The 23,638-nt window shown below is 40.1% G+C and overlaps 1 protein-coding gene across 2 annotated transcripts in view; it reads left to right on the top strand.

Moving 5' to 3' along the window:
- LOC137260464 (alpha-mannosidase 2x-like) overlaps window positions 1-23,638 on the top strand; it is a 98,331-nt gene that overhangs the window by 45,706 nt on the left and 28,987 nt on the right. Inside the window, exons 1-7 of one of the 2 annotated variants that reach the window (XM_067798128.1) lie at window positions 10,461-10,696; window positions 15,304-15,521; window positions 15,694-16,050; window positions 16,986-17,133; window positions 20,280-20,451; window positions 22,952-23,079; window positions 23,423-23,596. In XM_067798128.1, the coding sequence (XP_067654229.1) occupies window positions 15,363-15,521; window positions 15,694-16,050; window positions 16,986-17,133; window positions 20,280-20,451; window positions 22,952-23,079; window positions 23,423-23,596 (1,138 nt within the window). In that variant the 5' untranslated portion in view covers window positions 10,461-10,696; window positions 15,304-15,362. Of the gene's footprint in view, window positions 1-10,460; window positions 10,697-15,303; window positions 15,522-15,693; window positions 16,051-16,985; window positions 17,134-20,279; window positions 20,452-22,951; window positions 23,080-23,422; window positions 23,597-23,638 lie in introns of those variants that run through there. The other variant, XM_067798129.1, reaches the window with a different exon arrangement.

Raw genomic sequence — 23,638 nt, forward strand, 5'->3', positions numbered from 1 at the left:
AATGTAATTCATGGTGGACCTAAATTTGCCAATGTCATTTATTGATGAACAGAGCTCACATTAGCACTCAGAATAAAGTGTGATTTTTTAAAATAAACATTTATTTTTTATTATTTTTTTGTCTATTTTAGAGTTATATCTATTTGCAATAGCAGTGAACTGAAAAAAAACCCAAAGTAACAATGTTTTACTTTCATTTTGTTTGTAACCATCAAGTCTGACAGTGTGCACTTTACAATGGAAGATGTCTTCTGTGAACACTGTTGCTTTTCATGTTGATGTTCTGAACACTGGTATTTAAAGTTATAAGTGGGAAAAAAATGGCTGAAAAATAGTAAGAAGAAGAATACAGTGGAGTCTGTCTATTATGGACAACCTTAAGAATTCAGCACCACAATTTCTCGTGAGGACGTTCTCAGCTGTAGGTCTCATGGCAGTGACACAGGCAACCGGTTTGTGAGAACCCATCAGACGCGAACCCGCTACCTTTGGATTGTGAGCCTGATAGCTAACCGACTGGGCTACGTCCACATTGTTGCACAGTGTGCAAATTTAGCTAGTCATTCCTGTGACGTCACGGAAATGAACAGAAAGAGTCGAATTGGTTGCAGACAATTATGAAGGTTACGGGTAGACTTGGTGCCTCATGCTTTCAATCTACTGACGGTTGCCGAATGGTCCCGATATCATTTGTCACGATCGTCCTATTCCGTAATCTACAAGATAAATTGTTGTATGGAATGGGCCGATATGGTTCGAACTGAAAACGGTTGTTGACGTCAGGCGTCAGACATTGATTTCACGATGCATGCATGAATGACGCACTTGTATAAAAATCGTTGTGTGCTTTCATGACAGAAAGGTGTTGTAGGGGACACAGTAAGGATAATGTGACCAGTGTAAGGCATACTTAATAAATTTAAAAAATATTAAATAATTAAATACACAAAATATAACACCTCAGTACCTCTTGAGACAAAGAAATATGAGCATATTAGTCAAAAAAGAAAATATATTTAAAACTTGTGCCTGCGAAACAATGCACACCCGCGGTGAACTACTACTGGAAACTCCCAACATCATTTGGTTTCTGTAATGACATGGCTGGTAGAGATGAAACATCAGTGAGCGGAGCTTATATGCACTCGCTGAGCTTGATAACCTTGTTGCTGTGCCAGTGTCATAGCGCATTGTTTCAAGAACGTGCTTTTGAACAAAATCACATGCAATTACGTAAAATAGTATTATGATGTGTCTTTAAAGTTTGTGGTGCTGTATTCTAAAGGTAGGCCTAACCTGGGACCGACTCATTTGTCCAGATTGTGAACCTCTCTGGATTACACAAATCTTGTCCATTACCACAGATACTGCCACAGTGAGTTAACGTATATTACCTTACTTAATATTACATAATTTCGAAGTGTGAGAAGATGCAGTATGATGTCTTGTGGTCTGAGTTGGCCTTGATTAGTAACAGATATTTATTCAGCTAAGACTGGATTACAAAGCATAGTTCTCAATATAAGTTGATAGCTGTGGTTGTTATTTTAGTCCCTAATCCATAAAAGAGATTACAGATTGTAAAGCAAGCTTTAATTAAGAAATACAGTTTGCTCTACCACCATGTATAGTGTAATAAAGCTTCCTCGTGCTTTAACTATAATAGTTCAGGGCAAAAGTGTGCTTTATTACACTGTACATGGTGGTAGAGCGAACTGTATTTCTTTTCTAAGATGCCATATTCAATAACTTCTAAGCCTAATTTTGATTAATCTGTGGCAGAAAACAAACGACGGTGTCTGTGACCTAAATTAAGAATCCTCACACAGGGTTAACTGACGCGGTGTTCTTTTGACGTGTCAGCCCCCTATGTTAAGACAAAGGTTACTAGAAAAACAAATGATGAACAGTTTGATGATGGTTTATGTTCGGGTTAAATATCTTCTCTAGATCATTTTAATTACATCCGTGATTCTCTTAAACCATACAAGACAATATGACCGCCTCATTTCTACTACCAGCGAAAGTTCAGTACATTCAGAGGAAGCTGACAAGTCAAGCGACATTCCACAATTGCATTATGGGAATGTAAACATTGCCAACATTACCGTGTCTCTGTAAGATTTTGAGTCGAACTATGAGACATTTTATCCGTTGGAAAACATAAACATAATGTTTCCACAGTGATGTTGGCTGTGTGGTGCAACTGCAAACCAAGAAACGGGATGAGACGAAGCAGTTTACAGTGGGAGGCTGTACGAGGCGATGGCAACTGACATCTATCGTGACGTCAGTTACATTGTTCGAAAAAGTTTGATTACGAGGGGGCAGACTGGAATGGTGTGGCGACGTCAACACATTGTGACGTAATGCAAAAAGTGCACATTATCGTCTGATAAAGTATTGTCGGTGCCTTTCGCCGAAGCAATTTAGAATGATAAATTAAGAACAATTGTGTTCTTATGCGGACTCAGTGTGCAGTCTGGATAATGGAGAAAACCTGATTACACAGTCCAGATGTGACAGGTTCCACTGTAAATGATTATATATGGAACTGTTACAACAGATTCTCTGGTAGTGTGATGGAGAGTGTTTATGGATAGACAACTTCTTTATAACAACAGATGCAAAGTGTAGATTGTCACATGGTTGTCATTTAAGGCATGGAGGCCTATCAATTTCTGACAGGGTGTGACTGTGTTAGTGAATGAACAAAATATATAATAGGTGCTATAGCTCTTCATGTTATGTTCATGTATAATGTATCTGATAAAACATGACTAACTTTCCATGTTGAACAGATGCAGAGGACATGTGGAATACAATGTATCATACTTAATAGTGTTGGTTGAACAACTGATTATTGCTTCATTACCAACAAACAATCATCAAAAAATATTGGTTAGCAACATTGTCAGATCTTCCTATTCACTTTGTTAATGCAGATAAGTAAAAAATGATGTTACTTTCTGGAGTCTTCATGAAATGTTCAGTCATGACTCTTTAGTAAGTGCAGAGAGCTTTCTAAGAATATATCATCTGTTTCCAGGCTCTGACATATTCTAAGATACATTTTATCAAGTGCTTCAAAGGTTAATTGGTAGTTCTAAAATCTTTTGTGTTTGATTATGAGAAAATGTAATCGATTGCATGGTCGTTTGGTCATTGCGACCAGGCTTTGATTATTTCAATTAATCAGACCAGCACTAAAAGCTGATGAGTTGGGTCCCACTTCAGTCAGTTGCATATTTGTGTGTGTAGTAAAATCCTGTAAGACCAAAAGGAATGCAACACCTGATTTCAACAACCATACAGTTGAGGACGTACCTTCCATTATATCTGTAAACAAAGTAGTATTAAAAGGTTTAAAATGTATGCAATTTGTAAATTTTGTAGTTAATTATACTTATCCTGACAACACATTGCTCTGATATAGTCAAAATATGCCTCATCAGCTTTCGGGTCTTTTTTTTTTGTGAGGAATAGGACATGGACAGAAGGTGTGGGCTGAGCCATGATAAATGTGATAAATTTACTGTGATCACAGATATACAGCTCATCTAGATTGTTTCCTATCCAGACACAACACACTGCAGCGCTTCTCAGTGTCACCTAGCAGAAATTGGTTTCCAAACAGGTGTGTGTTGTCCACATGAAGATACACCATCAAAATATCTAATTTTTCATCTGTTCAGGACATCATTTATGAGTGATGAAATCAGCCAGTTTGTTTTCTGTCAGAAGAGCATCAGATTCAAAGATTTTTATCCTTTAAATGGAAATTGTGTAAAGTACATACTAATCAACAAACCATCTTTCTCCAGTGTTTAAGAAAACCTAAAACAAGCCGTGATGTTAACTAAAATGGTGTAATTTTTTCATTTATTTCATTATATTTGAATGTATATGGCTGGTACTCTGTAATTAATGGTGCAAGATAATCAGAATACATCTACAGAAATAGGAGAATATGGGAATCTAAGACCTAACTTATATACTTGATTGGGTCATCCAATTCACTTTCACCTGCTTTCTGATGTAATACATGCATCATTTCTTTTTATTATCCCCCGGCATGTAATGCTGGCGGATATAGTCAACGCCTCGTCTGTTTGACGTCCGTCAGTCTGTCCCCCATCCGCATTACATGCCAGGGGGATATAGTCAACGCCTCATCTATCTGACTGTCCGTCACTCCGCCCTCTGTCCGTCTGTCCATCAGTAATCATTTTGTTTCCGGAGCATAACTCAGAAACCGCAGAATACTTTTTTATCAAACTTGATAGATATAGTAATCTCAGCGTATGGTTGTGCCTTTTGCCATTTACAGATTTTTGGCGTTATATTTTTTTTGTTTTTCCATGGAACATTTTGGTGTTAGTCTAATGGTGGGGTGAGCTTCGTTTTCGGAGCAGAACTCAAAAACCATTCTATATTTTTCTGCAAAACTTGGTAGAAGCTGAAGTGGTGCCTTTTGCTATGTACATGTTTTTGTGATTTATTATTTTCTCAGTTTCCATGGAAACGTTTCGGACATAGTCTCAAAGTGGAGGGATGGGCTTAGGTTCCGGAGCAGAACCCAAAAACCATTCAATGTTTTTCTGCAAAACTTGGTAGATATATCAATCTGAACATATAGTGGTGCCTTTTGGTATTTACAGGTTTTAGTGATTTATTATTTTCTCGGTTTCCATGGAAACGTTTCTGACATAGTCTCAAAATGGAGGGATGGGCTTCGTTTCCGGACCAGAATTAAAAAACCATTCAATATTTTTCTGCAAAACTTGGTAGATATATCAGTCAGAACCTGAAGTAGTGCCTTTTCGCTATGTACAGGATCTTGTGATGTATTATTTTCTCGGTTTCCATGGAAACGTTTCGGACCTAGTCTGAAAAGTGAGAGGTGTGTTTTGTTTCTGGAGCAGAACTCAAAAACTTTCTAGATATGTGTGGCAGACCCCAGAGTGGTGCCTTTTAGTTTTCAAAGGTTTTTGTGATTTATTATTTTCTTGGTTTCCATGGAAACGTTTCGGACTTAGTCTCAAAATGGAGGGGTGGGCTTCGTTCCCAGAGCACAACTCGAAAACCATTTCATATCTGTCAACAGATCTTGGCAGATATATGAGACAGATCTTGAAATTGTGACTTTGCTGGTTATAGATATATGGCATTTATAATTTTCATGAATTCCATGGAAACAATTCAAACTTAGTCTAAAAAACAAGGAGTAACTCTAAGAATATTTGTCCTTTCATACATGTGGGGGCCGGGGGGGATACGTCATCTTCTGATGACTCTTGTTTGTTATTCTACCAAACATATCAGTTACAGCGTGGATCTTTGTGTCATATGGTTTGGTTCACCATGAGCAGAGATCATGAAAACATAGTGGCCGTATTCACAGCAAATTCTCTCCCAGTGACCTGGTTGAGTTAAACTGATCTTACATTATGAATAGCAGAGTTATGCCCCCTTACCTTTACACCCATGTGACCTCTCTTGTCGTTTGACGTCATAGAGGAAATCAAATTTCAACATTTATTGCAAGCTATTTTCTATGTTGAGTGTATAACATTATACATAAGCACACAAACCCATTTCACAAATATGTTTACATTTAGACATTGGGCAGTATGTTTTTTAGCTCTCACTTTCAGTAAAAAATGTGAAATAATTTACAGTTTTCTTTATTGGCTTTTACTGATTTTAAACGCATAACTAAATTTGAGACAACACTTATAAGTTATACAATTTAGTAATGTATAGCTGAGAGAACAACACACGTTGAAACGGTTGTAGCGACAAGCAGGCTGTCAAGTGATCATCTGAGAGATCTGCATGCTAATTGGGATGATTGTCAGGTCCTTCTATGGAGTTGGGGCAGAGGTCAGGTGTCTGCAGCATGTTCCCAAACATGATCGTGAAAGAAGACATATAGAGGTGATACTGTGAGATAGGATAAGTGTATGAATATACAATTTATGCAGACCACAAGAGGTACTTGCAGTTGACTTTACAAGATCAGATCTTCAGATATTGTGAACATTTGTATCAGAAAAAGTCAGCAGGAAACGATCCCTCACACAGTATTTATTTTAGACCAGAGTGCCAGAGTATTTAGTTTGATTGATATCACATACTAATGTTTCTTTAAACTAAACTGAAGAGATGTCACACTACTAAGCTAATAAATTATCAGCTGTATTTATACAACCTGGTACAGATCAGCTGTATTTATACAACCTGGTACAGATCTGCTGTAGTAGTTTCTTAGTGAACTACTCAGCACTACCTTGAGGTCAGTTCTTAGTGTGTATTTGTTACAGGAAATATACATAATTCCTGAACAATTCAGGTAAAATGTGTAATGTCTGATTCACTGAGGGAATATACATAATCCCTGAACATTTCAGGCAATATGTGTAATGTCTGATTCACTGAGGGAATATACATAATCCCTGAACATATCATTTAATATGTGTAATGTCTGATTCACTGAGGGAATATACATAATCCCTGAACATTTCAGGTAATATGTGTAATGTCTGATTCACTGAGGGAATATACATAATCCCTGAACATATCAGGTAATATGTGTAATGTCTGATTCACTGAGGGAATATACATAATCCATGAACATTTCAGGTAATATGTGTAATGTCTGATTCACTGAGGGAATATACACAATCCCAGGGCTGAACAAATCCACTCGTCCGCTCGTATTTAGGAGTGGTACCTCATGTCGGGCAAGTTAAAAATACAAACTACTCGTCCTATCGGGCGAGTACCATTTTTTTTTGCTGTCAAATAAAGCATATAACGTCTTCAATTTATTAAACAAAGTATTTTACAAGCCATTTAAAAATCGAAAACGTGCACTGATCAACAACAGCGTACTAATATTGATTGTGTCGCTTATGCCAATAATAAATCAATAACAGTGTTAAATACACAAGGAGGGGAGGTAATTCTACTATTGCTATTGTCGTGGATGTAAGGGGCTTGTTGCTAGCACTAACAAACGCCAGCATGGACATTCGAAAGTATGTGGGAGGGGCAGGAGATGGGGAAAAGAAAACGGAAGAAAAACAAATTCAACAAAGAAAGCTAAGTCAAAAGAAATATGACAGAGAAAAATGAAAACGTTTAGTACAACCAACGTGGTTTAAGGAATTTAAGTGGGTGAAATGTAGCGAGTCGGAAGATGAATTATTTTGTATTCCATGCCGAAAATACCCCAAACTGTCAGATCCAATTCACAAAATGTGGACTTGTGATAGGTCTTAGAGATAAATTTAGGAGGGAGACACTGAAATTCCATGACAAAAGTAGGAAGCACATTCAGTGTTGTGAACATGAGAAAGTCGTTGAAAATCCACAAACAGCACAATGGATCTACACTAAGTCAATACAGAAAGTTGACGAAAAAAACAGCGTGATCTATAACAAGCTTTTTACAACAGCTTATTATGTTGCCATGGAAGGGGAACCTTTTTCAAAATTTGCGAGTTTTTGCCAATTATTTTTAATTTACATCTGCTCTAGTTTTATGTTGGTTCAATCCCATTGTCACTACAGTGATGTAATTTCATGACAATTAAAAACCAGTTACCTCACACATCTGTTGTCATTTTTAATACTTGAACTTCCATTTGGATCCTAGCCAGAAGGTATGGAATAATGTTTGTTCACTGACTATATAAAAGACAATAACACAATCTATAGGAATCAATATCTTTTATTCAAGAAAACACATCATGATCATGGTGAGATTGCAGATTATTTCAGTTAAAAAGTAGGACGAGTGAAAATCTTGCAGGACGAGTACAAAAAAAAAAGTACTTGCCCTGCAGGGTGACTGAAGTTTTCAAAATTTGTTCAGCCCTGAATCCCTGAACATTTCAGGTAATATGTGTAATGTCTGATTCACTGAGGGAATATACATAATCCCTGAACATTTCAGGTAATATGTGTACTGTCTGATTCACTGAGGGAATATACATAATCCCTGAACATTTCAGGTAATATGTGTACTGTCTGATTCACTGAGGGAATATACATAATCCCTGAACATATCAGGTAATATGTGTAATGTCTGATTCACTGAGGGAATATACATAATCCCTGAACATTTCAGGTAATATGTGTAATGTCTGATTCACTGAGGGAATATACATATTCCCTGAAACTGTTGGCAAGTTTACGTGCTTAACTTATCATTGTAGCACCTCCAGCTTTTACAGATTTATTTCTCATACATGTAGTTTAAAAGAAACTGAAACATATGTCAGCTGTTTGTGGGACTTATCTGCTGGACAGTGTATATCAACTATTGTTGGGGATTCATTTGGACAGTGTATATCAACTGTGGCTGAGGGTTTATTCCAGTTTACACCACTAGGGCAAGTTATGTCTGATGTTTCTGCAAGTGGTTACTTAGAATAACTTTCAACATAACCCTCTAGGCGACTAACGGGATCGGGTGGTCAGACTCGCTGACTTGGTTGACACATATTATCGGTTCCCAATTGCACAGATCGATGCTCATGTTGTTGATCACTGGATTGTCTGGTCCAGGCTCGATTATTTACAGACCGCTGCCATATAGCTGGAATATTGCTGAGTGCGGCATAAAACTAAACTCACTCACTCACTCACATACCCCTTTGATCAGGGACGCATCCTAATATCTCCCTAGGGAGTTATTTGAGATCACGTTTGTACGCAATTCAACCCCTTGAATGTGGTTTTCAAATTTCATAACCATTAAAAGGGTTAATAAAAATGTGTTTTACCACGGGCAGATACATCAAAATAGCTCGGCTTCGCCTCCGTATTTTGATGTATCTTCCCTTAGGATATGAATACATCAGTAATTTTCAAATGTCGCTTCTCGGCTTCGTCTCGAGCGATATTTGAAAATTACCTCTGTAAGTATCTTTTTGAAATAAATATGAACAGAAACATTTCATACATTTTAATTGAAATGAACCACACAGTTTTCAAAGTACATGTGTCTCGACATTTGGACAATGTCATCAGACTCAGTCGAGATCCTGTTGGACTCTGCTGGCTCTGTTCTGAAGCACTGACCGCCTTCTGTTCTTCGTCATTCGTCCTGTAATATGTGCGCACACCTGGAGCGAAGAAAAGGATCCGAATTTTAATTGTATAATTATAAGTATTGTACATGCACAAGTTGCCGTCATGAAAATGAAACCAAGATGTATCTGCACAGAGAGTTTTGGTTTGGCGCCGTTTGGGCAGTATTTCAGCATTAATGATGACGTTCTTAAAACAGGAAAATGTTTATAAAACAAGGCCAACGTCGCAATGTCTGTTTCTTACTAATAAAATGAATTTTTGTTGATGTCATTTATGCAGTATTTCAGCCATTAATGACAGAATAAAAATGATGCTTAAGTTTTTTGCTGAAATATTTTCAGACTGAATCCATTTTTGCCACTCTGAACTCGAAATGTGATTGGCATATAGATGTCGAGAGACAATTTTGCATGAGCATGACTTGCCTAGCACGAGCATTACATGCGCTGTCGCCAGCTTAAGTCATGTGATCGCCGGTTAGTGCATTTGGGCGCATTGAATGAAATGATGGAAACAATAACTGACCTAGGACAATTATTTTAATTTTAGAAGTAAGAATTTATCTGTGTTTTCCATTTTAGCGATATTTGTTTTGGCTACATGCATAATTCATAGGTATGCCCTTGTGGTGTAAGTTGTTTAATCACCGTAACTGTGTTAGTTATTTAAATGAACTCTGCTTGGGCAAAGCCCTGGCACAGTTTATTTAAAAAACTACCTTGTTTAAGGGTCATTAACCTATACGTATAGTGGACAGTGTATATCAGCTGTAAATTACCCCAATGGCCATGCGTGTGTGTTACCAGCTGAGCACACAGCTGTCTAATCTGAGTGGCCATCTGTCACTCGACACTGCACAGTAAGCCACATAAATTAAACATATTTTTCAGTTTGTAAACCACACGACACTAGGTGACTTTCACAGGTGTGTTAATGAAGACGAGACGTTATTGATTTTGGAGTAAAGCAGCAATGAGTTGTCACCAGTACACTAGCAATGCTGATGTGAGGTAGACACTTAGTAACCTTATGCGGTGGACAGGTACATACCTGAACCTCACCCAATCAATACCCACCACCAGACTGTGGCAAGCAGAGTAGTATTTCACTGACCTACTTAATTTAAGTGACAAGAATTGGTAGCAGGACAGACATTACGCCATGCATACCCATTCAGGGTTTTCATGGCTGAACATCCTCTCCTAGCAGTCATGGGTTGTTGAGCTCGAGCTTTCTGGTTGACAGCTTCATTGGTACATGCATACGTGGCTGCGGGGTGTGTAAACATAAAGTCAATATGCCTCGGGTAGATGGTGTGTTATCTGAATGAATGAGGTCAGGTGGACTGTGTGGATACAGTAGGTTGCATTGGGTACTGGTAGCTGTGGAAGCTGTTCATAGAGGCTGCAATCCATGTGTACAAGGGTGAACAAGGAAGGCTTTGGCAGTATGGATGTGCTGGATAGGGGTTGTGAATGTTAGAAAGTTGAGGGGTACAAGTGAGCATCTTTAACTTTGCGGGACTGGTTAGGGCGGATGTGAGAGATTGGTGTTCCATACAAGCAGTCAAATCACAGGTATTACTCACCAGGTATGCAGATATAAGTTCATTCATAAGTGAGTGTTTAAACACTGTTATTGTGGAAATGGCAGATTTATGTTGTCACTGAATAGATACTGATAGCTGATGAGCTATATCATCTACTGTCTAAGCAGGGCTGTCACAGGTGTACAATGATTGGTATTGTCGATCCAGCACCATTACATTTCACGCTTTGTAATGCATGTTACACAAAATCTGTATAATTGCCCATTGTATGAATAGCACAAACAAATATCTGCATAAAACAGGTAATAGTGAAAATTGAACATTTAATTCTCCAAATTTGTCACAGCTTGTGCGATGGGACATTCTACCATGACATTTAAGTATGCTCGTTTTAGATTGGCTGTTGGAAAAAATTAGAAGTGAAAAATTTTCAATAACCACTTCTGACAGCTGTTTCACTGTGTGTAGGAATATTTTGCACTCATTAACCTTTATGAAGGTAAACAAACATGTCTGTCACGCCTGAAATTGTTACATTCGACATCGGCGATTTCTTTGGTGTGTTTGCGTTGGATATGGAGGAAAATATTGACCCAGCCTGGTTCCGAGATGAACTGACTGAACAATCACCCAAAGTAACTCAAAGTACTGAAGGTATGAGTATTTAAACATTGTAATGATGCCACTGTCGAAGGGTCGTAGTCAAGCTCTCAGTGTGAAGCTAACATGTCTTACAATAAACAAAAATGTTTGCTTTTCAATTTTAGAAAGTAAATACGCAGACTCAATTGAACGTAAGCTGATAAGTGAACGCCAGTGTATCACTTATCCCTCATTTAATTTAATTTCGATTCAGAGGTTGATAATGGACATGTCAAGCCGCTGTCAAAATGTTTCAAGGCTGTTGAAGATGCCGAATTGGATTAAATTATGTTCTTAATTAAATACTTTTTTTCTGTAATATGATGAGAAATCATAAGCATTCAGATGTTTTGATCTAGATTGACATCTAGAAGAACTATATACAATACTTTCTCAACCACCGAAACATAAAAACACTTTCAGCTGATTTAATTTACCTGGTTGCTGCACAGAATTTTCCATTTTCACAATGAAAACACAGATTTTGAGATGCTGCCTCTGGATGTACTGAATGAACTCCTCAAATGCTTCTATGCGGAAGTTTACAACGCTGAGGGGCAGTACTATTCCAAATCATCCTTTGTTGAAAACAGGGCTTCCATTCACAGACACATCTGACAGCCCCCATTCCAAAGAAATATCAGTATCATCCTAGGCAAGGAATTCCACATAGCAAACAATATTTTCTCAGGAATGTTGAAATGTCTTAAGCAGTTAGGCTTAGATAACCCCACCCATCATGGGCCGAAATCACCTCAACACTGATAGCCCCTCTGAACTTCAAAGAAAGGTCTGGTTTGACCTGACATTAGATTTTGGTTGCCGCTGATGCGAGAACCAGTGTGATTTGACAAGCATGTCCTTCGTTATTGATAAAGACGATTTGGATGCGAATTTATAACAATGATGCACAGTGAGACCCAGAAAAATCATCATGGACGTATAGGAGACCATGATCATGAGAAACCGAGAATTTATGCGACTGGCACTGCTTCCTGTCCGGTATTATCCTTTTGAAAATACGTGTCAAAACTCAGTCCAAGTATCACAGCATTTTTTCAGCAGCCCCATAAAAACGCTTGCGAATCTGATCCCACGTGGTTCACATCAAAAGCACTTAGCGACAACACCTTTGAAAACATGATGTAGGTGATTTCCCATGATTGTGGTCTCAGTAAAATCTACACTAATAATTGTGTATGGGTGATAACGGTTACCCTTTTGTCACATGCCGGGGTTGAAGGTTGAGAAATCACCAAAATAAAGGGACACAAGAATGAGCAGAGCTTGTCATCGTATAACTGAGATTCGTCTAGCAATCAAAAACGCCAGTATTCTGTAATTTTGCAAGGCGGCCAGTTTCAAAACATGGTAGATTTAACATCTAAGTCGAATAATACAATCACTGCTTCTTCGTCGATGTCTGGGCTCTTCAAAATTGACAATAATCAGGTTGTCATTAGTAACTTCTTTCAGAACTAAGCAAAGCCCTCACACACAAAGCAAAGAACAGCCACGTTTCGAAATTGGCACGCGCCAATGACATGAGGTCAAACCAGACGAATCTATTTTTGAAGTTAGAGGAGTATTCCATATTACTTTGAAAGTCATTACATTAAAGTTGTCCACTAAATAAGAATTAGAATGTCAATATGGATATTGCAGCTTGCAATGTATTTAAAGAAAACTTCGTTTTGGAGAAAATTGAAATGTTTGACACTTTGTAAATTGTTTTTTTTTTCGTATCACCCCGAGTATGGGTGAAACCATTTAGAAGGTTTTTTCTGCAGTGCAACCTAAACAATACGCAAGGGTAATGAGTGTATATTTAAAACTTGTTTTATTCATGGTACATACGTCATGGTAGAATGGATACCGTGTTCAGATTTAAATGACATCTACCAGCATTCAGCCAGCTATAATCACTTCCAAAATGTCAACACAATAGGATTATCTCCTAATTGTTCCCTAATTGGAACACAGGTGGCAGTTGTATTAGTTTAACCTTTGGGAAAATACTATGCCAGCAGAATGATTGTAGAAAGAATTGAAAAACACACTGATTTGGTGATAACCAAATGGTTTCAATGAAAGGTGAACATGTTTGTGTTATCAAAACATGCCTTAGACATGGAGAAACTAATTGTAACTAAATGTAAAACAATGAAGATGTTCTGAAAGGAAAACTTGTTTGATTCCTTTAGGTAATTTGATTCCAAAACTGTATACTATATGTCACTCATAGATCTAGTTCTAGAGTAGATAATCATCTTTTAGTGTTTGTTTTTGAATCATGGTTGATTGCAATTATTTGTGCAATAACCTGTGTAACTTTTGTTACTGGGGCCAGTTCTGTGTGTAAACTTTTCACTTCTCTCGACCCCCATGAAGCTGCAGGATAAATCTGACAAAACCCAAGAACATATAATGTCCAGAAACTGCAACATGTCATGACTGAAGGGGCAAGCATACACTCTGAAACATCATGTTATTCACAACAAGAAGGTACGTGACATCCATAAATCTTGTTTTTCATTGAAGATTGGTCTATTTGAAGAATCTTAATTCGTCCAAAATGTCACATATGAAACCATCCAAACCCACAAAACTTAAAGCATATTGTGAAATATTCAACACTTTGGGAGCTACTTATAAAGACACTTCCACATGTAAAATGTTGCATGAAACCAAAAAAAATAAAAGCATACGTAGAGCATATTTTGGTGCTATGGAAACCAAGGGCAGAAAATTCAAAGGGAGCTAACTCTGGATGACTCAGTATATTGCAGAATCTACACCATATTGCCATGATTGTATCACAAGATACTGTATGCTGGTTTGCTGGTGTTATTTCACAGCCGTAGTCTCTTGTATACCCTGAGAATGAGTGAGTGGATGTTGTTCGACTTGGTCTGTTGTATACCCTGTACAGGTGGATGTTGTTTGACACGGTCTGTTGTATACCCTGTACATGAGTGAGTGAGTGGACATTGTTTTGACACAGTCTGTTGTAAACCCTGTACATGAGTGAGTGAGTGGATATTGTTTGACACGGTCTTTTGTGTACCCTGTACATGACTGTCAGTCGACATTGCTTGACATAGTCTGTTGCGTACCAAGTACTGAGTTAGTATGTAGATGTTGGGACCAGTCTCTCTTGCTATCTCGCTGACGGCCTCATGAGTTTACTCATAGTTTCAGTTTTGGTTGAGTTTGTGATTTGTTATCTCATTCTTTATCACTACCGAGTCAACACATGAAACATATTTTAAATTACCATTGATACAGGTCAGCATGTTAAATGTTTCATTATCATTCTTCTCAGTTGTGGAGAAATGGCTGTCTTAGAGTGATGATCGACATCCATTATAGGTACTTAGTGATTTCAAAGTTTAGCAAAAATAGGTTCAAGGAAGTTTACTTCTTCCAAGTGATTTGTGGCATTTTATTGGCTTGTCACGCCATTGGGTTTTTTGTTCTGTTCGATTTTTTTCTGGTAATGGATTGTCGTTTCCTGAATGGCTGATAATTGATCGGGCAAAGCCTGTGTGTCCAGTAGTGATATCATTCATATCCTACTGAGTGCTGTCTTCCTGTTGCCTGCTCTGAGTTAAGTAAGCAATCTGTTAGTTCTTCATTCTTGAAATCTTCCATAAACCAAATAGTTATACATTCAAGCGGCCATAACACTGTCAAGATATTCCATAAGTGAAATAGCTCCAGAATGAAATTAAGGAAATTTGTTTTGCAGTTTTGTTAGAATTGATTTCTCCCATAAATTTTACGAATATGTACAACACCAACATTCCAACAAATTTGAAATTAATATTCTTTTGTGTTGGCGAAATTTGTTATGTAATGTTGTGGATGCAGTACTAACTCTCTTTTTCAAGTCAGGGTTTAATGACCCACCAAGCATCTTTGCTTAACAAACAGTTGGATCCCTCCTGAAACCACTCTTAGTGTGGTTTGGTTGGTTGTAGACTGTCAGTGTTGTTTGTTGTCAGGGAACATGTGGGATGTAGTGATAGTTCACCAGTGACGAGGACAGATACCAAGGTGCAACATGCCCATACAGCTGAGGCCAAGAAAAATAAAGAGACAAATCAGTTTCCTCTATTTCATGCTGGCAATATTTGCATTGGCCAGTCTTTCAACCTATCTTAATTATGAGTTCTTACATGAAGGACTCGCACGCAAGGATCCTCTGTCATCCAAATACATGGTAAGTTCTATGCCAAACCATTTTTCTGTTTGTCTTTTGACAAAAATATAACATTGTAGTCTTCGACAGCTTTGTGTTTGGAATGTATGACTAGGAAGGATGCACAGGTTTCTAATCGACTCTGATATAGCAGGACGCTAACTGATGACTAATTGCAATTACTTGCTTTCAGCAAGCATTGGATGGTATAGAAGTAAAGATAAAAAGAATTGAAGATGACATCATACGCAATCATGAGACGATTAAAGAAATTAAAGACACAGTGGGGAAGATTGCCAAGGGCGACCGTTCTGGTATTGACCGCCTGAAGGAGGTGCTCCAGCTGGACAATCCTGTGGAGGTCAAGAAACCTGTCCAGCATGTGGAGCAGCACCAAGAGAGGCCTGCTCAAGGTGTGGTCAACATGGAGGTGCTGTCCCCAGACCAGAAGAGGGATGAGGAGAAGTACGAGGTGCAGGCCCAGGCAATCCAGCTTGTGCAACAGGACGTGTGTACCTGGTCAGAGAGACCTGCTGCTGCAGAGTATCAGGTCAGTACAAGTAGAGTGTCTGGGTGATGTGTATCAGGTCAGTAGATGTAAGATGTTTGTGGACATGTAGCAGGTCAGTGCATGAGGGGTGTTTTGGGGACGCATACCAGTTCAGTGGATGTAGGTGTCTGGGGACGTGTATCATGTCAGTAGATGTGGGTGTCTGGGGACGTGTATCATGTCAGTAGATGTAGGTGTCTGTGGACGTGTATCATGTCAGTGGATGTAGGTGTCTGGGGACGTGTATGAGGTCACTGGATGTAGGTGTCCGGGGACGTGTATGAGGTCACTGGATGTGGGTGTCCGGGGACGTGTATGATGTCAGTGGATGTAGGTGTCTGGGGACGTGTATCATGTCAGTGGATGTTGGGTGTCTGGGGACGTGTATGAGGTCTGTGGATGTAGGTGTCTGGGCACGTGTATGAGGTCAGTGGATGTAGGTGTCGAGGGACGTGCATAGGGTCAGTGGATGTAGGTGTTGGGGGATGTGTATCAGGTCTGTGGATGTAGATGTCTGGGGACGTGTATGAGGTCAGTGGATGTAGATGTCTGGGGATGTGTATCATGTCAGTAGATGTAAAGTATCTGGGGATGTGTACCAAGTCAGTAGAAACAAGGCCTGGCATACTTGGTTTTGCTGAAAAATGCAATTGAGGCCAAGAGCAGTTTGCATAAATTTTTGATTCACAGGAAATATCCTACCAAGAGCAGTTTGCATAAAGTTTTGATTCATAGGAAATATCCTACCTAGATGTACCATTTCCTTGTACTACATGCATGCAAGACAGTGACTGCAGGGTAATCAAGGCCCCGTTTCCCAAAGCCCTTGAAGGGCTACAACTATTGTCACTCAGTGTTACAGTATAGGAGATAGGAATGCTATGAGAAAAGTTACTAGAGTGAGTAAGTCATGAGAATGCCTTTTTGGTTTGCAGATGCATGAAATCTTTGAACTGCTGCCCTTTGACAACCCTGATGGTGGAGTGTGGAAGCAGGGCTGGGACATCAGCTACGATGTCAACCAGTGGTCACCGTCCAACCAGCTGCAGGTGTTTGTAGTGCCCCACTCACACTGTGACCCAGGTACATGTCTTCCTTGTGTCTCCATGCATAACACACACTCTTACTCACACTCTTACTTAGGTACACATCGTCCTGTACACCATACACAACATACACTCCACTCACACTGTGACCCAGGCACATGTCGTCGTGTACACCATACACAACATCCACCCCACTCACACTGTGACCGAGGTACACGTTGTGCTGTACACCATACACAACATACACCCCACTCACACTGTGACCCAGGTACACGTTGTGCTGTACACCATACACAACATACACCCCACTCACACTGTGACCCAGGTACATGTCTTCCTTGTGTCTCCATGCATAACACATACTCTTACTCACACTCTTACTTAGGTACACATCGTCCTGTACACCATACACAACATACACCCCACTCATATTGTGATCCAGGTACACATCATCCTGTACACCATACACAACATACACCCCACTCACACTGTGACCCAGGTACATGTCGTTGTGTACACCATACACAACATACACCCCACTTACACTGTGACCCAGGTACATGTCGTCATGTACACCACACACAACATACACCCAGCTCACACTGTGACCCAGGTACATGTCTTCATTGTGTCTCCATGCACAACACACCCTCTTACTCACACTCTTACTTAGGTACACATCGTCCTGTACACCATACACAACATACACCCCACTCACATTGTGACCCAGGTACATGTCGTCCTTACACCATGCACAACATACACATCACTCACATTGTGACCCAGGTACATGTCGTCGTGTACACCATGCACAACATACACCCCACTCACACTGTGACCCAGGTACATGTTGTCGTGTACACCATATACAACATACACCCACCTCACATTGTGACCCAGGTACATGTCGTCCTGTACACCATGCACAACATACACCCCACTCATATTGTGACCCAGGTACATGTCGTCCTGTACACCATACACAACATACACCCCATTCACACTGTGACCCAGGTACATGTCGTCCTGTACACCATACACAACATACACCCCACTCATATTGTGACCCAGGTACATGTCGTCCTGTACACCATACACAACATACACCCCATTCACACTGTGACCCAGGTACATGTCGTCGTGTACACCATACACAACATACACCCCACTCACACTGTGACCCAGGTACATGTCGTCGTGTACACCATACACAACATACACCCCACTCACGCTGTGACCCAGGTACATGTCTTCCTTGTGTCTCCATGCACAACACACCCTCTTACTCACACTCTTACTTAGGTACACATCGTCCTGTACACCATACACAACATACACCCAGCTCACACTGTGACCCAGGTACATGTCGTCCTGTACACCATACACAACATACACCCCATTCACACTGTGACCCAGGTACATGTCGTCGTGTACACCATACACAACATACACCCACTCACACTGTGACCCAGGTACATGTCGTCGTGTACACCATGCACAACATACACCCCACTCACACTGTGACCCAGGTACATGTTGTCGTGTACACCATATACAACATACACCCACCTCACATTGTGACCCAGGTACATGTCGTCCTGTACACCATGCACAACATACACCCCACTCATATTGTGACCCAGGTACATGTCGTCCTGTACACCATACACAACATACACATCACTCACACTGTGACCCAGGTACATGTCGTCCTGTACACCATACACAACATACACCCCACTCATATTGTGACCCAGGTACATGTCGTCCTGTACACCATACACAACATACACCCCATTCACACTGTGACCCAGGTACATGTCGTCGTGTACACCATACACAACATACACCCCACTCACACTGTGACCCAGGTACATGTCGTCGTGTACACCATACACAACATACACCCCACTCACGCTGTGACCCAGGTACATGTCTTCCTTGTGTCTCCATGCACAACACACCCTCTTACTCACACTCTTACTTAGGTACACATCGTCCTGTACACCATACACAACATACACCCAGCTCACACTGTGACCCAGGTACATGTCGTCCTGTACACCATACACAACATACACCCCATTCACACTGTGACCCAGGTACATGTCGTCGTGTACACCATACACAACATACACCCACTCACACTGTGACCCAGGTACATGTCGTCGTGTACACCATACACAACATACACCCCATTCACACTGTGACCCTGGTACATGTCTTCCTTGTGTCTCCATGCACAACACACCCTCTTACTCACACTCTTACTTAGGTACACATCGTCCTGTACACCATACACAACATACACCCCACTCACACTGTGACCCAGGTACATGTCGTCGCGTACACCATACACAACATACACCCCATTCACACTGTGACCCAGGTACATGTCGTCCTGAACACCATACACAACATACACCCCACTCACACTGTGACCCAGGTACATGTCGTCCTGTACACCATACACAACATACACCCACTCACATTGTGACCCAGGTACATGTCTTCCTTGTGTCTCCATACACAACACACCCTCTTACTCACACTCTTACTTAGGTACACATCGCCCTGTACACCATACACAACATCCACCCCACTCACACTGTGACCCAGGTACATCTCGTCGTGTACACCATACACAACATACATCCCACTCACACTGTGACCCAGGTACGCGTCGTTCTGTACACCATACACAACATACACCCCACTTACACTGTGACCCTGTGATCACGAATATTTGGTGAGATGAGATGTACCTTTTTGTACAAGGCACTGTTTATGTGTGTTTACAAGCTAAACAATTTGTAAGCTTGATTGTTGATGATAAATAGAATCAAACACATGTCACTCACTTGGCAACCTCCAGAGTTGATTCTTCAATGAACCCCTGCTGTATCTAATATAAATAAGCTTTGATTCTACGTATCATCCGTGGTATTTGTTTATTTCAATGGACTGTTTGCGAGGACCAGTTTGTAATATTACAGGCCTCTAAACATTTATCAAGACAAATCATCGAGCACCAAAGGTAGATACCGACTTTCACAGGACTGTTAGAGTCCAGTGTGTCTCAGTTACCTTGAAAGGTGAAATTCTTTTCAGTTTGTAGGTGTGTCATATGTCACAATCTTCTGCTACTTGAATCACTAACAGATGTGTAAACTGTGTATCCAGGGTGGATCAAGACTTTTGAAGACTACTACCGGTCCCAGACAAAGCCAATCTTGGACAACATGGTGAGGAAGCTGGAGGAGGACAAGAATCGCAAGTTCATGTATGCTGAGATCTCATTCTTCTCCCACTGGTGGGGAGAGGTTGATGACAGCATCAAGAAGAGAGTCAAGGCGTAAGTACACACATGACAAGACATAGGTGTTCATCCTATCTATTGTAAGCTTCAGGGCACAAAGCAGCATGGCTAACCTGACATACCTAGAATTAGAGGTCATGGAGAAGGAATTGTCCTATGGTCATACTTAAGTCAAATTCTTTTGTTCATGACAGAAGATCTCTTGTTTGGTGCCTCAGAAACTCATTATGCACAACAGAATATCAACCGGCAAGTAAAGTTTGGTGGTTTTTTTGACATTTTTTGACTAAAAACATAGTCTTCTGAAAACAGGACTATCCTGCCCGGCATGTAATGTGAGGGGATATAGTCGACGCCTGGTCTGTCTGTCCGTCCATCCGTCCATCCTTCCACCCGCCTGCCCGCCCTTCCACCGTCCTCAGTCCGTTCTTCCGTCCATCCATCTGTCTGTCCATAATCATTTTGTTTCTGGAGCATAACTCAGAAACCATTCAATATTTTTAGACCAAAATTGATAGATATAATAATCTCAACTTATGGTTGTGCCTTTTGCTATTTACAGAATTTGGGCATTTATATATATATATTTTCATCGAATATTTTGGTGTTAATCTAATGGTGGGATGGGCTTGTTTCTGGAGCAGAACTCAAAAACCGTGCAAAATGTTTCTGCAAAACTTGGTAGATCTGTGTGGCAGACCCCAAAATGGTACTTTTTGGTATTTGCAGGTTTTTGTGATTTATTATTTTCTCGGTTTCCTTGGAAATGTTTCGGTCTTAGTCTCAAAGTGGAGGGATGGGCTTTCGTTTCCAGAGCAGAACTCAAATTCCATTCCATGTGGTAGATATAACAGTCAGAAGTTGGAATGGTGCCTTTTGCTAGTTACAGGCTTTTTTAGTTCTTAGTTTCTTGGTTTCCATGGAAACGATTCAGACTTTGTCTCAAAAGTGAGAGGTGTGTTTCGTTTCCAGAGCATAACTCAAAAACTTCTTAATATCTGTCAGCAAAAGTTGGTAGATATATGTGATAGACCCCAGCTTGGTGCCTTTTGCTATTTACAGGTTTTTGTGACTCGTAATTTTCTGGGTTTTCATGGAAACGTTTCGGACTTAGTCTCAAAATGGAGAGATGGGCTTTGTTTCTGGAGCACAGCTAGTAAACTATTTAATGTCTTAGAGCAAAACTTGGCAGACCATAAAGTGGTGCCTTTTTCTATTTACAATGTTTTGACATTTATATTTTTCCCAGTTTCCACTGAAACAATTCTGACTTCATCTCAAAATGGAGGGATAGGCTTTGTTTCCAGAACACAACTCGAAAACCATTTCATATCTTTCAACAGATCTGGACAGATATATGACACAGATCTTGAAGTGGTGCCTTTTGCTGTTTACAGATATATGGCATTTACACTTTTCATGACTTCCATGGAAACGATTCAAACTTAATCTAAGAAAACATCAAGTAACTGTCAGATGATTTGTCCTTTCAAATATGTGAGGGCCGGGGTGATATGTCATCTTCTGATGACTCTTGTTGTATTCTTCACTTATTACACTTTTCAATGACCATTCTTAGCACAAATCCAGTCTTCATGGATGACAATGCTTATCCACATCATACATGTGCAGATAAGGATTTCTTACTTCACGAGATAGGAGTCCTGATCTCAATCTCACTGTGCATATTTATTACATTATTGGCTGCAGAATTTCCCAAAGAGAACCTACAGTAAAAAATCATCATATCCTGGAACACAGAATCAAAGGCAACACTGTCATGTCAGAATCAACAACTGATACAATTAGTGAAGAGGAGGCCGGGTCTTCTGTGTCATTGCATTTGGTTGCCCCAGATGTTGACACTGTGCTAGGTTATCAGATATGAGAATTTTCTGCTGTTTATTTTGATTTACATATCAATTTGTATCATACCTCAGCATAACATTTTAAGGGGTTTGATGGCAGTTAAAACTTTCCTCCAAAATTAAATCAGCTGTTCTCATGTCAGGGTTATTGATACTTGTGCAGGTTCTTGAGGATTATATACCAGTATCTAGAAAATCACTACAATGGTCATGCAGCCTTATCATCAAAAGAGTTTTATCACGTTTCCTTCTCTTATCACGCTGCAGTTTTTCATTCATTTTACGACTGGATTTTAATTTTTCCTTGAGAGCTAAATTCCTTAGCTCTGGTTCATGTTAGCGTACTGATACTGTGAAAACAATGGGTTGTGGCAATACTTGTTTCTGCGAGTGTGTAACCAGGCTGATCCATGTTTACTGAAGGCGACTTGTTGTATTATAACTTTGGATATCAAAGACAATTTCGAGAAATATTGGTGTCTTCTGCAGCTAGCTGTTTCCTAAAGTCAAAATATGTCATGATGGGAAAGTTTTCAGGCGCTCAGGAATGCAGGGTGACGATGCTTATAGTTTTGAATGCTATGCTCGTTTCTGTTTAGCTACTGAACAAAATATTGTTATTCCAGCCCTAATTGTTAGTTTTTGAGTGTTATGAATTTTCATTCCAGACTCATTGACAGTGGTCAACTGGAGATTGTGACAGGAGGATGGGTGATGACCGATGAAGCCAACGCCCACTATTTTGCCATGATAGACCAACTTCTTGAGGGTCATCAGTGGCTGGCTGGAACACTAGGTCTGGTATAATCTGCCTCTAACATAAACACTTCACTCATGCAACTTAACTTCCCTTTCTTGTCTCAGCCAGTGGTTATGTCATGGTAATAGCTGGATGTATGCATTGTGGGAGGTTTATGGATGATTGAATATATAATGGCTAACAGCATGGCAGATATGTGTCTGCTGCTGATGTTGATATCTTGTCACCTGGGCAAGTTATCTTACTGTGGTAGAGTCCACATGTATGTTGCCACAGTTGGTAAGGCCCAACTGCTGCAGGTATGTTGTCTTCTTACACTTGTACAGTCCTACATTGGACACCATTGTTTGGTATGAAATGTGTGCTGTGTGTATTGCAGGTGTTAAGCCCCAGTCAGGCTGGGCAATAGATCCATTTGGGTACTCATCAACCATGGCCTATATACTGAAGCGCACAGGCCTGAAGAGCATGCTGATTCAGCGGGTGCACTACTCCATCAAGAAACACTTGGCTCAGAAGAAGGCACTGGAGTTCATGTGGAGGCAGCAGTGGGGTACGTGTTGTGGACATTTAGGAGCAGTGTCATAGTAAAGTG

This window comes from Haliotis asinina, chromosome 13 (genome assembly GCF_037392515.1).
Source record: "Haliotis asinina isolate JCU_RB_2024 chromosome 13, JCU_Hal_asi_v2, whole genome shotgun sequence".
In the NCBI taxonomy this organism is placed as follows: Eukaryota; Metazoa; Mollusca; class Gastropoda; order Lepetellida; family Haliotidae; genus Haliotis; species Haliotis asinina.